Raw genomic sequence first — 15,682 nt, forward strand, 5'->3', positions numbered from 1 at the left:
GCTTGTCTACTAGGTACTAGAATAAAAATGGTTTTTCACGAAATTGACGAAAAGATCGATCTAATTTTGGAACTTCTATGCAATAGAAAATGAAATGTCATCATAATCGATGTTATCGATTATCGCTCTGATCTGTCAATGTCATAAGTTTGAAACACAGTGCCGCAGCCTGCTCGCCACTCGGAGGACCAAGGCCCAAGAAAAAATCTAGTAGAAACACACAACAACAATGGTGTTCTAATTTCAGTCGATAATTCCATTGCATTGTGTTTTGGTTACTTACATAACTAAATTAAAATAATTTATTTAAATTTAATAGATGAAAAATGATAATCCCGGTTTACACAAACTAACCACAAGCTACGGCTGGATATATTTTTTCCCAGATGGATCAGTAACAACACGAAATAATTAAATTATCTTAGAGATATCATTGTCAAAAACAATGAATTATTGTACTTGCTATTTCACTGTTATTTTTTTTATTTTTGCTGTGAATATAAAGAATTCTTTTTCTCTATACAACAAACCATGGAATGAGAAATATGAAAATAATAAATGTCCCAAATTGTTTCCAAAGAACTTTGATAATTATGCGCCAGTGGGTAAGTTTTTAATATTTCATTAAAAATTTGCTGTTTACAAACATCTCGCCAGGTTGTCCTAGTGATTCTAGCAGAAACTAGGATTTGTTGGAAGACAAATTGAAAAAACCGAAGTATATCTAAGACAGGGAGTGCTAGATTTCTCAATGAATAGTTCTTTTGTACATGTGTAGAAATAATGCCACGAAAATTGCCATGTAACCCTTACCTCGCAAAAAAATTAAGAAAGATAAGATAAAAAATAATGTCAAGCCCAATGGGGTTAACCCTCCAGAAAGAAAGTGAAAACATAATCAATATATATAATTTTATTTTTCATTATAACATCTAGTCAATTTTCAGGTAACTATACTGCTGGCAACTATACAGAACAGACAAACTTAAAAGGGTTAAGGCAATGTGTGATGGCGTGTTGTCTCAGTGACACATGTAACATTGTATTTATCATGGACTCCCGCTGCTACCATGTGGAATGTGTTAGCGACGAGATGTGCTTGCCACTCTTGAGGACTGGCAATCACAAGTGGAACTCCCACTTCTCAATGATATTAGTCAAACCTGTCCTACCAAATGGTATGTAATTTTATACTTATTGTCTCTATAATCTTTTTGCCATGTGCTGTTATAAGACATGAAATGTGTTAGCTTTCACTCAATTACTTTATAAATATCTAAAAGAAAAACAAAATTAATATTTGTATGTACATACATTCCTCTTTAACTGGAATTTTGACTGTATACCTAAAGGAATTGTTATACTTATTCGAATTAGCTGCTAATATTTCTACAACATTCCATCCAAATCACTGCTGATAGAATACTTCAAATGCTGATGAGAAATGAGGTTAAACAATATAAATTTTGAACAACTATTTTGCATATTCGGAATTAGTGGCATTATCACTATCATCAATGGCAATTTCCTGTTGTAAAATATACATATACTGTCAATATACTTTGTCTCTCGAAAAAATAACTACAGTATTTGTAAAACACAATGTCAATAGTTTACTTTGTACTTATGTACATTTATGCAGTTTTGGGTTGTTTTGATTACTGTCTATTTTTAATAAGTGTGATAATAAAATATACCTATAATCTACAAGACAATTTATATATATTTTCATAAATTTGCAGAAAACTGGTCAGAAATATTATATCAGTCCAACTATGGAGAAGTCAGCAATAACTTTTCACCTGAAGATGAGACTATTTATTCTCCTTATACAAACAGACACAATGAACAAATTCCTGATGAAGAAGATTCAAATTTCCTGTCTCATTTCATAAACAATTTGCCAAGTATAGAGGATGGAGATAGAGGAAACCTCGATAAGTTCAGAGACAATACTGATGCGGATCTTATTATGGAATCAAGTAATTTCCTTGAGAAAATGCCTTGCGAAGTAGAAGCAGGGGATTGTCCATATAATGCAGAATGTATTCCTATCAACCATGGCCATGGTATTTGCAAGTGTATTCCTGGTACAGAACTTTCAGAAGGCTCTTGTGTTGCTGTCCGCCCATTTTCCAAAGGACCCACTATTGGAATAGATACTCTGAAGAAATCTGGAGATTTAGTTTCTGGTGGAAAAACTGACGACCAAACTGATGTTTCAACACCAAAGACTATACAAAACTTGACAGTTTCTGTCTCAGATCAGAAGGTATAAATTATCAGATTTAGCTTCTCAGTTACTTTAAGCATAATTTATATAACCACATATCAATATTACAAATGCGAAAGTGCCTGTCATACTTTCACTGCTAAACCACTGGGCCAATTTTGATGAAATTTAAAACAATTATAGTTAATAAGGTGAAACATAGGATATCGCGGGTGGAGCTGCGGCCAACAGTTAGTTCAATAATATATTTGTTAATAATAATAATCTTCTTTTTAGGTACAATTACCTGATAACCAAGTGACGCTGGCAGCCTTCACTATACCTGATGAGAAGGCCACAATGAGCCATTACAACTATGTGTGGACTTTAGTGGACCAATCCAAGGGAGGATTCACGGGTCAGTAATTAGTGTTGTTATCACATATTCCTTTTCTAAAAATAAACATGATTGCCTTTCTATTGAAGGTTCTGTTGAAGGGTATGCGTTGATTAGTGTGATGGCAATACTATGCCATTGTTTTATCTGTATAATCATTAATTTCGATCTCATAACACTCTTGTAGGTAACATGCATCAAGAGGGTGCCACTGTCAAGCTAACGGACCTCACAGAAGGCCAATACAGGTTCAAGGTGACCGTGAACGGAACCAACTCATATGGGGAAGGGTTTGCAACCGTGACGGTACTTCCCAAACTGCGCCAAAACACGGCGCCTCAGGTGGTCATAACGCCACAAACACAAACTGTCAAACTGCCCAACTCAGGCGCTGTTTTGGACGGCAGCGCTAGTAAGGTGAGTCGAAATGCTGCGCGCACTGGGATTATTTTTTTTGTGACACGATTTTATATTCGTGCTGTCATGTTGATATTTTTGTGGCGTTTGCGCATATTCTCCTATAAACTCGTAAGTTACATTTCCTCAATAACTAATGTAGGAAAGAGGACCTTGGGCTCCGACACTCAAAGGTTGTGGAACAAATCAGGAAGATGAGAGAGAGAGAGAGAGAAAGACCAATTGTAAATACACCTGTGTCATTGTCATCTATGATAGGTTTATTACATTTTCAGGACGACACAGAAATAATATCTTGGCATTGGGAACTAACGTCTGGGCCCATTGGCTATCAGCCGCCCCTGGAGGACGGAGCCACATTAGTGCTCAAAGACCTCAAACAGCCAGGCAACTACACCTTCAAGCTTACAGTCGAGGACTCGGACCATGTCAAAAACTCTACTACGGCTAACATTACAGTTTTGAACCATACTGATTACCCACCAGAAGCTAATGCAGGTAGGTTAATAAATTCATAATGTCCTTGATTGTGTTTATGATTCCGGCCTTAGGCATCTTAGACTAGGGCTTCGCACTCCATATATTCTCTCGTCGTACGAGGTGACTAAGATATAACAAGCTTCAACAACTGATAGACAACAACAGCATTCCCAAAGAAGCTTGACGTCAGGCAGGCGGCCGGTAAAATTATTTCAGCCAAATCTTCAAAATCTTAGATTTTTATGTGGATCCCAAACTTCCATGAAACCGGGAAGGAGAGGATGAGAGAGGAAGAAGGAAAAAATAATACGACATTAATTATAATAATTTATCTTTTTGAAGTGATGCCTCAATGAATAAATCAGATATAATTAATTGTGTTTTCTCACAGGACAAGATGTAATATTGTATTTGCCTAAGAACCACTTAACACTGAATGGAAGCCTGTCCACCGATGACCACGAAATCAAGTCCTGGGAATGGACCAAGTCTGCAGAAGATGAGAATAAAGCTGTTGACATGCAAAATACGCACAGCCCTTATTTGGAGGTATTTATATGATAAATTATTTATATTTTACTAGTTTTTACCCGCGGCTTCGCCTGCATTAATTTTTCGGGATGAAAGGTACTCTATGTCCTTCTCCATACTTCAAGCTACATGTATTTATAATTTGAAGAAAATTGGTTGAGTAGTTAAGAGTGTGAAGAGGTAACAAACAAACTTACTTTCGCATTTGTAATTTTACTTAGGATTATATATGATGTACGGTAAATCTCGAAAAAAATTATACCTTTTCTTTATTTGTATTGTATAAAAAACAATATATTAATATTATTTGTAGTGTGTGTATAAATAAAGGAATACATTTTCCAATTGTAACATGAGTCGGAATATGTATTCGTTCATATACATATATGTTAATGCATTTCAGTTGTTGACCAATATATACAAAGAGGTGTGTCCTTACGAAGTAATTTAGTACTATAATTTATGGTTTTAGCTGTCAAATCTATCAGAAGGTGTGTATACGTTCGTGCTCAAAGTGACGGATTCCTCTGGACAGTCTTCCACCGCTGAAGTCCACGTATTTGTCAAGCCCCCCACTAACACCCCCCCTGTCGCTGACGCTGGATCCGATGCTGTAAGTATCCTGTTTTAGTTTGTTGTGTCTATCTTTTTGTTTGTCTATGGTCTCTGAAACTAAGAGGAAATACATAAGTATTTGATTATTTGTAATAATTATTTATGTGAATATTTAAAAATGCATGTTTTCGTGTACCTAATAAATAACATTCTAGAAATTTAAAAAAATATTATTTTAAATCAATTACTCCCACGCTTGTATATGTATAATGTGCCTACATACAAATTCTGATAACAAAACTGGGGCTTTTATTAGTTTGATATTAAATAAGTGGGCAATGCGCAGATATCGGTTTATTTAATGATAAACGCATCCTAAAAGCGGGTTAGATAAGATTATACAATACAGTGCACTTTTCAGTAGCTTTTCATTAGTTTTTGAAATAACTTAAAAAAAATTGAACGAAATACTTATGATAAATACCTACAAGAGATATTTTAAATATCATGTATAGTTTATTTTATAATGCCATAAAAACTTTCTGATCAGCCAGCCGATGCACTCTCGACACCGTTAGCCTTTTAACGTGACTGTACAAAATGTCATTAAAATCTGTCAGAAAATAACTATGATTGATGAAGCCTTCATTGCTTATTTGCTACTCAGAACTCAAATACTATATACCTGAACTATCACTTTTATTTAATATGTAAATATTATGCTATTATTCACTGACAACACATATTTCTGTTAAAGGTATATTCTAACCCAGTATTTTTCAACCTCTGGTGTAGTACAGTCTGTGTAGGGGTCGTAAAAGGTCAAGAGTAAAAGTCAACACTTTACCTCAAAACCTAACAAAATCCAATTACTTTAATGAAATTATAATTCCATTTTAATATTCTTATGTTCTATTACTAGTACCATGTTGTGAAAGAGGTCGAAAACCATTGATCTAACCAAAACTTCTGATTATAATTGCATGCTAAACATCCTTCCAGTTCATATCTCTGCCGCAAACGTGGATCACTCTAAACGGTACGGCGTCACACGACGACCACCGCATCGTCGCTTACACTTGGCGTTGCCTGTCCGGACCTACTAACTCTAGCATAATAAACTTTAACGAGTCGGTTGCGAACGCTACCTCGCTCACGAAAGGGGAGTACATGTTTTCTCTGACCGTACTCGATGACAATGGAAACACCGCGTCGGATAACGTCAGCGTTACTGTCACTCAAAGTAAGTTTAACAGCATGATTTTGTGTTTGTCTTATGGTATTTCGAAAATTACAAATTGTTTTAGGGCGTGTTAGTAGGGTGAAGGTTATTTGGCAGTGGTATACGTATCATCATCATCATTAAACTATATACTGAATATGTACCTCAATATACGTCAATTTTAAGAAAATAGTTTGTCTTGTCAAAATCTCTAAAACCCATAGAAAACTTTATAGAAGACCTAGGCCTCATCTTCCTTTCCCATAAATTAGTAATAACAATAAATATACAAGTGATATTAAGTTTCATACTTTATGTCCCAGTTTTTTATGATGCAGATCAAAACACTCCGCCGAAAGCGAACGCGGGCGGCGACCATGTGCTAAACCTGCCTATTCCCGTGCTCGTCCTTAACGGGTCGCGGTCGTCTGATGACTTCCGCATCGTGTCGTGGAAGTGGACCCGCTCTCCCTCGGGGCTGGCTTCGGGCACTGTCATACTGCACTCCGATACACAGCCGGTCTTGATGGTTCGTATTTGTACCATCTTATTCATAAAATAAATAAAGTATACTAAACTGAAATACCAAAACTGTTGAATCTCCTATAATTTCACTTTCAATAAGTGATGTATATCATCCTGACCTAAGTTGAAGAAAGAATGCATTTATTGCAGACCAAATGTAAAGTAAAGATGTGTGAGTGATGATGATGTCCAACCGATTTCGGTCACGGCGACAGCTTCAACAATTTTTATGTGGCTTGTGTAGCCAATCTTATTGGTAAAGGTTCTTGAACATTGTGGGCATGTGAGCACACCGTTATTATAGTTATCAATATGTGTACATTATCCATGTCCATCCATAAGAAAGTGCCCCAGCAGTGGCTATTGATGATGATGAAAGATGTGTACAATTTTAGCTAACTAACATCGAAGCTGGCCGCTACGTATTCGAATTGACCGTAACAGACGATCAAGGGGAATCGGGGCGAGACACGGTCAGCGTGCAAGTGAAGCCCGACCCTTTGGACATGAATCTTTTAGAGTTGACCCTAAACACACCCGTGGCCACCTTCACCCAAGGTCAGCTCGACTCGCTGGTGCAGAAGATGACGTTGTTGCTGAAAGATGATGTCAAGGTCAACGTGACGGCTGTACGCGGTGAAATCGACTCGGGGAATACGCAGATTATCTTCTTCTTGTCAAAAGATGTGAGTGAGATTGTATAATCAAATTTTCTGACAATCTTTATAGGTCTTCGATGAATCAATGAATTACCAAAAAAATTAAGAGACACAGAGACAGGCGGGGAATTTAGAAACTCATCTATATGGAAATATTACTAACGTGTATATTATATATGAATTTCCTCTGTGGTGTCATCAAGCCGAACTGCTACACCGGAGGTCCCAGAATAGGATCCCGGATAAGAAACTATATATTTATAGATTGACCTGAGTCTTAGATCTGTATTTGTTATGAAATATACCATCGTTTAATTAATACCACATAATAAGTCTTCAGCTACTGTTTTAGCTTTGGGGTGAAGGCAATCTGCGTAATTTGTTCGTATACATATATTGACATGGCAGATGTTACCAGGGAAAGCCTCTAGACGGCCTGCGGGCGCTGTCAGTGTCGCGCGCGGCGGCGGCGGTGGAGTCGTCGGCCAGAGTGCGCTCGGTGCGCTGCCTCAGCACGTGCTCCGGCCGCGGCACGTGCGACCCGGCCTCGCGCTCGTGCCGCTGCGACGCCTTCTGGATGCAGAGCTTGTTCACGCAGCTCGCGCCCGATGCTTTGCCAGATTGTGGTCAGTGTTATATTTATAGTTATATATATATATATATATATATATATATATATATATATATATATATATATATATAATTTTTATAATAAAAAAAAAGTGAAACTGTATGAAACTGCTTTTCTTTAGTACACATCGCCATCTAGGAAATTAAATATTAAAGTATTTTGAACCTAATGCCGTGACCTTTTAAAATCTTATTTTTTCTTCAACTTCAGAAGAAAATACTTAATATTACAACATAACCCTTTTAATGTTTTATCTGAAACGATTCTCATAATAGAATAAAACTCACGTCTGCAGCGCTGGTATCGAATTTACTGTTTATTTTCAGTTGTACACACATTAAAACAGTCCTTTGCTCTCATGAATATGATTAAATTAATTGTATTGCGCATTATGTTTTAATGTTTTATTTTAACATATTTTTTGTGTATTACATTTTTAAGTAAATAAATGTAAATAAGGGCAAAAAATATCATCAACGAAGTTTCGAAGATGAAGGTATTTTCCATTCTACTCTGTTCATTGCAATAGAGTTTACTCTTTACGACACGAGCTCTACCTTGTCATTTCATTTATAAATAACTTCGGGTATCCTTTTTTCCATCTTCAATAAGATGTAATAAAATAACCATAAGAACTATGTCCCATGCTCAGTGGACGTCGTATAGATTTTGTGTGACACAGACGTGCGTTGACGCACGTCGAAATAGTCGTATATACTATATAGTCGAGTCGTGCCCGCCAGACTGGTCGGTGGTGTACGCGAGCCTGGGCGGCGTGTGCTTGGTGTGCGCGGCGTGCGCGGCGTGCTGGGGCGCGGTGCGCGGCGCGCGCGCGGCGTGCGGCAGTCGCGTGCCGCGCGCGCGCGCCAAGTACCGTCTGCTGCCGCTCGCCGCGCGCGACGACGGGCTGCGTGAGACATCCCCCATTCTTATTTTAGCATTACTGTGTCGCTTCCCGCTGTCTTTCTGTCCCTGTGTGTGATCTTTGAAACTACCTATATGATTTGGATGCGATTTTTTAAAATCGATACAGTAATTCAAGTGGAGGTTTATATACGTATATAACGTGCATAATATTAAAGCTCTGCGAAGCCGGAGCGGGCTATACTTAAGTCTAATTACATTTAATAATTAATAATTCTAAGGAACTCTGATTTCATTTTTCGACACATCAGAAAGATAAACACCAGCTTAGTTCAGAGACTATTAGTACAAAATAAATTTTAATTTGTAGAGAGCTATGTTGGACTACACTTGGCCAGTTATTTTAGCATTAATTCTCAATTTAAGACTTATATATAGACTTATATATAGCGTAAAATCAAATTAAGCATGACAAGTACCATGAACATAGATTTATATCGCAGGATCATGTCTATTTTTAATTCACTGCTTTTTTGCTTTCAAATATGTTTTTATTTAATAACTTTTTTAAATCAATATCTTCTATTTCCGTGACAAACAATTTTGTGATCACCGAATATATTTTCCAGTTGCCGGCAAAGACGCATCTGAATCGGATACAGATTCGGACGTGCTATTCGAGTCTAAAGGTCAGAGCACATCGTTCCTTTCGCGCAGTATGAACGGGGACGCGACCCAGAGCAACGGCTGGAAGAAGAACGGCCACTACAAGGGCAGCAGGAAGGTCAAGACGTAGTCGATGCTGTACTGCCGGCGGGTAAGCGAAGTGGTCTTAAGATATGTGTCCGGCAAATCGGATTACAAACGAAAACAGCAATGCTTCGCTCTAAAGGTGCCTCCACCAAAGACAAATTGTCACTCGTTTTGATGACAGAAGTTAGCATTTTTCTTTAGTGGAGACGCAACGTTACTCAATAATAAATAAATGTGACATTCAGGTGTAAAAGAGACGGCGTGTACTTACAAATGCACATGTATGTATATTAATATAAAATACATAGTACACGTGAAAGTGTTGATATATAATATCGGAACTACGGTAATCTACCTAGGATACAAGTAAAGGTGAATTGGAGACTGTTATGTATATATTCCAATCAATCAAGATGATTTGAAGAGTCATTGATGATAGATGTATCTATATCTAGACGCTGGTAGTGCCATTTATATGTATAGTTTCGACTACAGTCTGTCAAGAAAGAGAAGAAACGGAATTTTTAACGAACTACATTTTTATTCCATTGCAATACAAAATTTGGAATGAATTAAAATTGGCTAAGATGTGACCTGTTGGTCGTTGGTGATTTATTTTCTTCGCTTCATTGACAGTCTGTACTTGAAATTGATCTATTACCAAAATGTATTTAGTATATTCGTTAGTTCCGGTAGATCATATGCAAATAAATTTTGACAAAGCGTGGTCGAATGCATAATAATAGAAAAACTGCACGGTTTTTGTACTATATTCAGAATGTGACAAACTTTGAACAAATTAATTCCGAAAAAATATAAGTAATTGATTTGTCATAAGTTAATCAGACTGGCATTAGTGTTGACTGAAAATTGATAGTATCACTATCGATAGTGTACCTTGAATACCATCTAAGACATCGATAGTGCTAACTAAATTAGATTAAAGCTATCGACAGCTGCGAAAGCATTAATGCTATTGAAATATCTATAGTATATCGATACTATTGATTTGCTTCTACTCTCGATTGTGGGCTATCGAGCAGAAACACCATTTTTGTTTAGTGGCATTTTGTTTAAGTTTTAGTTGCTGACAGTATAGATAAATGTAGTAATGAATCATACGTGCCTATTGGTGTAAGTCTCCCATACGAAATGCAAGCACCTCATTTTATGGTGTTAGTTGTTAAGGATATATCAAGCTGACTTGGCTATGAACAAAACAAACACATAAAACATTGTGAATTTATTTATATGTGACATATTTTAAAGAGTGTAGTCTATTCTTTTTGAATAAGTATGTATATATATATATATATGTTATATTACTATAACTTAAGGCTCAAAATTTAACTATTTAATATAACTATTATGCGAACCAATAAGGAGCTATCGATACCTATAATTATGTTTTTAAACACCAGCAAAATTTTCACTATATGCTTATTTGACAAAGTCTGGTCAAATGCATAATAATAGAAAAACTGCACGATAAATAAAAGAATATAAAAAATAATGAAATTAGGCGTACGCGAAGAGAGGCCTATGCTCAGCAGTGCGCACAAAGAGGCTGAAATGATGATGCTCAGTACAGCTTAGTACATAAAATACAACAACTTGCAAATAATATTTCGATAGTACTAAGACCATACAATTTTTCATATTAATTCTGATCGTTGAGCTATTTGTATGGGAGAGTAAAAATATTTTTTACAATAGATTTCAGCGAGATGATTGGTGTTTTAAAAATGCACCTGTATGTTCACTATTGTTACAATAGTGCCAGAGTTTGTGATCTGAAAAGTATTACATACATGTATTAAATATATGTTTACAAAGCAATGTCTACCATCCGGCAACTTAATAATATGTATTCCAACTTTTCTACATATTTAATAACTTAGATTTGTATTGAAGTTCCCAGTATAATATAGAAAATGATGACATGCACAATGTACTTAAGATAGGTAACCATGGATTATGGAATCATTATAGAAGACATTAGAATGGTAGATATTAAGGATAACTGAGGCTGTGGCCGCATATACTTGTACAGAAACAAGATTCCCGTTTACATAAAGTAATTTCATAGTATTAGTTGTCATTTGCCATAATATTGTATGCATCGTGTTATCTTTATCGAGAAAAATAATGCAGACAATTGCTTGCGGTTGTTAAGTGTTGTCGGTCTTTGTATAGTTTTCCTTGTGAATTTAGTTCCGATCGTATCCCCAAATATTGTTTTGTACATATATACGTCGCAGTATTATAAAACTGCACCTACAATTTGGCTGCCAAAGTACAAATTTTTATATTGTAGGTACATTTGCCACAATTTTCATGAATGAGTTAATGAATTATGCCCATTTTGTCTTTTCATGCATTTGAATGTCGGAAAGGAACAATGTCTGGAGTTATTATTATCATAAATGACTAACTTCTTTCGTGCATAGGTACAATGCAAAATTATATTTTAGACAAAATGCACACTATAATAGTAATTTGAAATTCTCCAAAAATTATATTTAGATCAACTTATTGTATCATAATGTTATGAATTAGGAAAAAAAATGTATATAGCTATTTACATGACTTAATGTCGTAAGTTTGGGAAACTTATCACAATATCTGTTTTATTCATTTATTTGAATGATTTGTCCATGTATTCTTATTAATTCATTTAACATCTGGGGTATGCTAAAATTTCAAATAACATTCAATTTGGTCTATATCAGGTTATATATAAATTTCGATTATTTTTACAATTTACCGTATTAGATATATACATAAGTACATACATTTTTAACGTATCAAGGAAATGTCAAGTTTATAGTAAACAGTAGGATTTAGATTAATATTATTTTCCAGCAAAAACTTCTTTTTTTTTTTCTCTAGAACCGTATTTAGTATCCCTAATTTGCTAATTTTAATATATAATTCACTATCACCAGTGGTAACTCAAAATTCTATATTTGCGCTGCGTGTGTCACATATCACACGCCAGGCGCGTGATCCCGCTGTTAACATGTAATTTATTGATTCTAGTCTAAATGTGATTTGAGTCTTGGACATAATTTCATTATTTGATAAAATATGTAACTATTTATAATTATGTAATGTCCCAATAATTGTTTTTATTGTAAGTAATGATTACTTTGCTTTTGTATTGTTACAAGAATGTGACACAATAAAATGCTTTAAAAAATAAATGTACTTATTTGTCACATAAGTCATGACGAATTTCGGTGGTATGAGTTAGCGATTAACTCCGTTGTTAACGGTAGACAGATTACTATAGAATAAAAGTGTTGTGTTTTATGCTGGCGTGTCACCTTTAAATTCAGGACTTGGCGATATTGGTAAATAAAATACCAGATAAAATTCAACTAATTAATTTATTATGTATTATATATAAAAAAACATTATATTCCACTACAAATTATCTAAATAATGTAAATTGGAATGTAATCAATGCAACACGGTCTAGTGCAAACTGATTTCCACACAGAGAATAGAGATAGTCATCACATAAAACTATAAATCTGCAAATACATACATGCAGCGATTTGGTGAGTTTTGCATTTCGAAGTAGCAATTTGTAAATAATATTAGGTACAGGAAACCTGCTGTTATGGTTGAAACAATATTGCTTTTATTTGATATACTTACAATCACAACCATAGACGCATGAAAATAAATAAATATAAAACTACAAAAACATAAGAAGTAGATTCTTAGGCATTGAATTTGAGCGTTAGACAGTAATTGTTCTTAAAATAATATTATTTTACATAATCACTTAGTGTCTTGGGCTGATATGGGTGGAAGAAGAATAAGGGAGAGACCTTTGCCCAGCAATGAGCAAAGTCATACATCATCAAAAGGTTTAAAATATCAGTAAGTAGGTACTTATGCAATATAGATAAGTGGTAATTACAATTTTGACAAGTTTCGTATCAAGTGTTTCGCGCAAAGTAACAAATTTCCAAAAGTTTTACTTTATAATAAAAACTTATGCTTTTAGTCCTACTGTTCAAACTAGTTTAGACGTAGTTGTAAGCCACTAAATAAGGCAATATCCGGGTGCTCTATTTGACATTATGGAGGTGTTCATTATGAGTGTGATAATGGCTCTAGAATCATTCCCACAGAAAATATTTTTAAATGACATTACTTTTGTAATAATTATTTTAAGAATCAATTATCAAGATAATTAAATAACTGCTAATATAGTATACTTAAGTAGCTATCACAAATAGAGCCTCATTTAAATGCAAATCAATAAAAAATATTTTTTTTGTGGACTTTGCCTTAGCAAGTAATTGAATGAAATCATGTACATTTTGTGACTGGTGTAAAAGATCATAGGGTTACAAGATAGTATAAGTACAACCAACCCAACCTTACATTTTTGAATGTTGAATAAATTAATAACAAATACAAAAATTAATAATAATAACTTATGAATTAAAACCTCAAACCAGTGCACTTTTTAAAGCAAAAAAAAACATGACAATGCATGACATTATCTAAAATTATAACAGCTATTATTGTGACTTTTTCTTTGATCCTTTAACTGTTTTCTCTACCTCATTACTCCATATAAGGGTATTTAACTTTTCACCTGTCAAAAATAACCCACAGACAAGTGCAAGTGAGAAGACATAAAATGCTAATCTAAGAGGCCAATTTAGTACATTCAGAATTGGGTACACCCAAACACCAGTGTGGAAATAAATCACGTGAATCCATATCACATAGCACAACATAAATGAGCATAGTAAAGATAGGGCTGTGTTTCTAGTAGGATACATTCTGAAGGATGTGATAAGTTCTATCAAAGAAAATACCACAATGTTAGTATGCATGACATGGTTTAACCATCCTGGGAAATATTGATCAATACTCCGGGGTAAAATCAGTTCTCTATCAACTGCATATATACCCCAAAAAGTTGTACCCACAAATATGGAGAGTGGGAATGCCAGAGAACTGAACATGACATCTTTGATTCGTCTAGTTAACGGCTTCTGAGATGGTGAAGTCTCATTGGTTCCAATTAGATCATTCAGTAATGAAACACTAAAGTATGCTGTCTGTACCAACTGAAATGAAATATGAAATTGTCATTATACAAGTATAAATTTAATTTACCTCTAGAATCCTTAAAATATGGTATGATTATTTTAATAATAAATTGTGATTAGTTTTTGGGACTTTGTACATTTATTTTCCATTTTGATAAAATGCTACAAGTTTTCTTAAAGAGGAGCATTTCACTAACACAATATGATGTCATGTACAAAGATACAAAACATGGAATTGTAATTTTAAAATCTATTCTTTTTTTTTGTATAACATATTATATGGTGCCATAATGTAAATGTAGATATCTTAAATAAATTAAAAATAATAGAACTATTGCCAAGCAGACTCAAGAACATGTTGATATTATTTTAAGGAAGTCACCAATATATGTAACCATACAAATGAGCCTATCTCTTCCTTCTCATATAAACTTTAAATACCTAACAGCCTTATAATAAAAAAACAATCAAGGCAATTACAGTACTTGACTAGTACTATAATTTATCAACTGAGATGAATAGTTTCAGAAGTTGGTACTCTATAAAAAACTATTCATATATACAAAACAAAAATGTTCTATTAGCAAAAAGTTAACAACATTTACAACTCACCGCATTCAAGTATGTTAAATACTTGAGTTTACCACCAAATGGGGTAACAGATCTGGAGGTGCTTGGTATATGAACATACATGGCATCATAGTAACATCCATAACCGAATTGTAAAGCTCCCAAAAGGTGAAATAAGATTATCTTTATCATGATGACTATATTGCAATTATTCTTTCCTTCCAAGTAGTAGTCTGAAAGTAAAATAATTCTAAACAACATACATTGTAACATAACGTAATTTATAAATCTTTCATTTGAACGTTTCTCCAGATTCTTCCTCAGTCATAGAATGTTGAAGCTGAACAGAATAATTCTGTTGTATCCATATGGATACACAAACATACATCTTCGATTAAACTAGCTACGATACATACCATATGATATGTGTTAATTATTACAACATAAAAGAGTATCTCACTTATTTTTCAAACAAAATAAAGAAGAAAATGCGAATATTTACCCGTACACCAATCAGATATTCTATCAACCTGTATGCATGGAGCTTGAGCGTAGAGATATGATCGAATATTATGATAAGTTAATTGAAAACCATAATCGTACGATAAAATCTACTTGCACACTTTTATTTTACTATCTGTCTTCATTCAATCGGTGTATGAGAAAAGTATAATAAAAACACGACAAAATCGAACAAAAATTAGGAAAAATCGCAAATCTTATCTTGCACAAAATCTGCCTGACGTGATAGGACAGGCAGACACCTGACAGTGACATAAATT

The 15,682-nt window shown here is 34.5% G+C and overlaps 2 protein-coding genes across 2 annotated transcripts; one reads left to right on the forward strand and one right to left on the reverse strand.

Annotated features, from left to right (window-relative positions):
• Nucleotides 1-163: 163 nt before the first annotated feature.
• On the forward strand, nucleotides 164-11,771 carry LOC128675355 (uncharacterized protein). The gene is made up of 14 exons (XM_053754700.2): nucleotides 164-605; nucleotides 948-1,178; nucleotides 1,743-2,272; nucleotides 2,510-2,630; nucleotides 2,797-3,026; nucleotides 3,302-3,524; nucleotides 3,898-4,055; nucleotides 4,510-4,650; nucleotides 5,595-5,835; nucleotides 6,153-6,343; nucleotides 6,735-7,025; nucleotides 7,417-7,624; nucleotides 8,373-8,540; nucleotides 9,123-11,771. Exons 1-14 carry the CDS (start codon nucleotides 446-448, stop codon nucleotides 9,287-9,289), a joined length of 3,060 nt encoding a protein of 1,019 aa, XP_053610675.1. The 5' UTR covers nucleotides 164-445; the 3' UTR covers nucleotides 9,290-11,771.
• Nucleotides 11,772-12,619: 848 nt separating this feature from the next.
• On the reverse strand, nucleotides 12,620-15,682 carry LOC128675362 (androgen-induced gene 1 protein-like). Its single transcript, XM_053754737.2, has 3 exons — nucleotides 15,403-15,682; nucleotides 14,943-15,133; nucleotides 12,620-14,348 (listed from the first exon to the last, which is right to left on the reverse strand). The coding sequence occupies exons 2-3, from the start codon at nucleotides 15,090-15,092 to the stop codon at nucleotides 13,791-13,793; spliced, it is 708 nt and encodes a 235-aa protein (XP_053610712.1). The 5' UTR covers nucleotides 15,093-15,133; nucleotides 15,403-15,682; the 3' UTR covers nucleotides 12,620-13,790.

This window comes from Plodia interpunctella, chromosome 14 (genome assembly GCF_027563975.2).
Source record: "Plodia interpunctella isolate USDA-ARS_2022_Savannah chromosome 14, ilPloInte3.2, whole genome shotgun sequence".
NCBI classification, from domain to species: Eukaryota; Metazoa; Arthropoda; class Insecta; order Lepidoptera; family Pyralidae; genus Plodia; species Plodia interpunctella.

Bases quoted from the DNA above. Each gene is read 5' to 3' on its own strand.
- LOC128675355 (XM_053754700.2), top strand. From the start codon at position 446: ATGAATTATTGTACTTGCTATTTCACTGTTATTTTTTTTATTTTTGCT. The intron at 4,651-5,594 runs GTAAGTATCCTG...ACATCCTTCCAG, and splicing joins CTGACGCTGGATCCGATGCT to TTCATATCTCTGCCGCAAAC. The intron at 8,541-9,122 runs GTGAGACATCCC...TATATTTTCCAG, and splicing joins CGCGCGCGACGACGGGCTGC to TTGCCGGCAAAGACGCATCT.
- LOC128675362 (XM_053754737.2), bottom strand. From the start codon at position 15,092: ATGATAAAGATAATCTTATTTCACCTTTTGGGAGCTTTACAATTCGGT. The intron at 14,349-14,942 runs GTGAGTTGTAAA...ATTTCATTTCAG, and splicing joins ATTTAACATACTTGAATGCG to TTGGTACAGACAGCATACTT.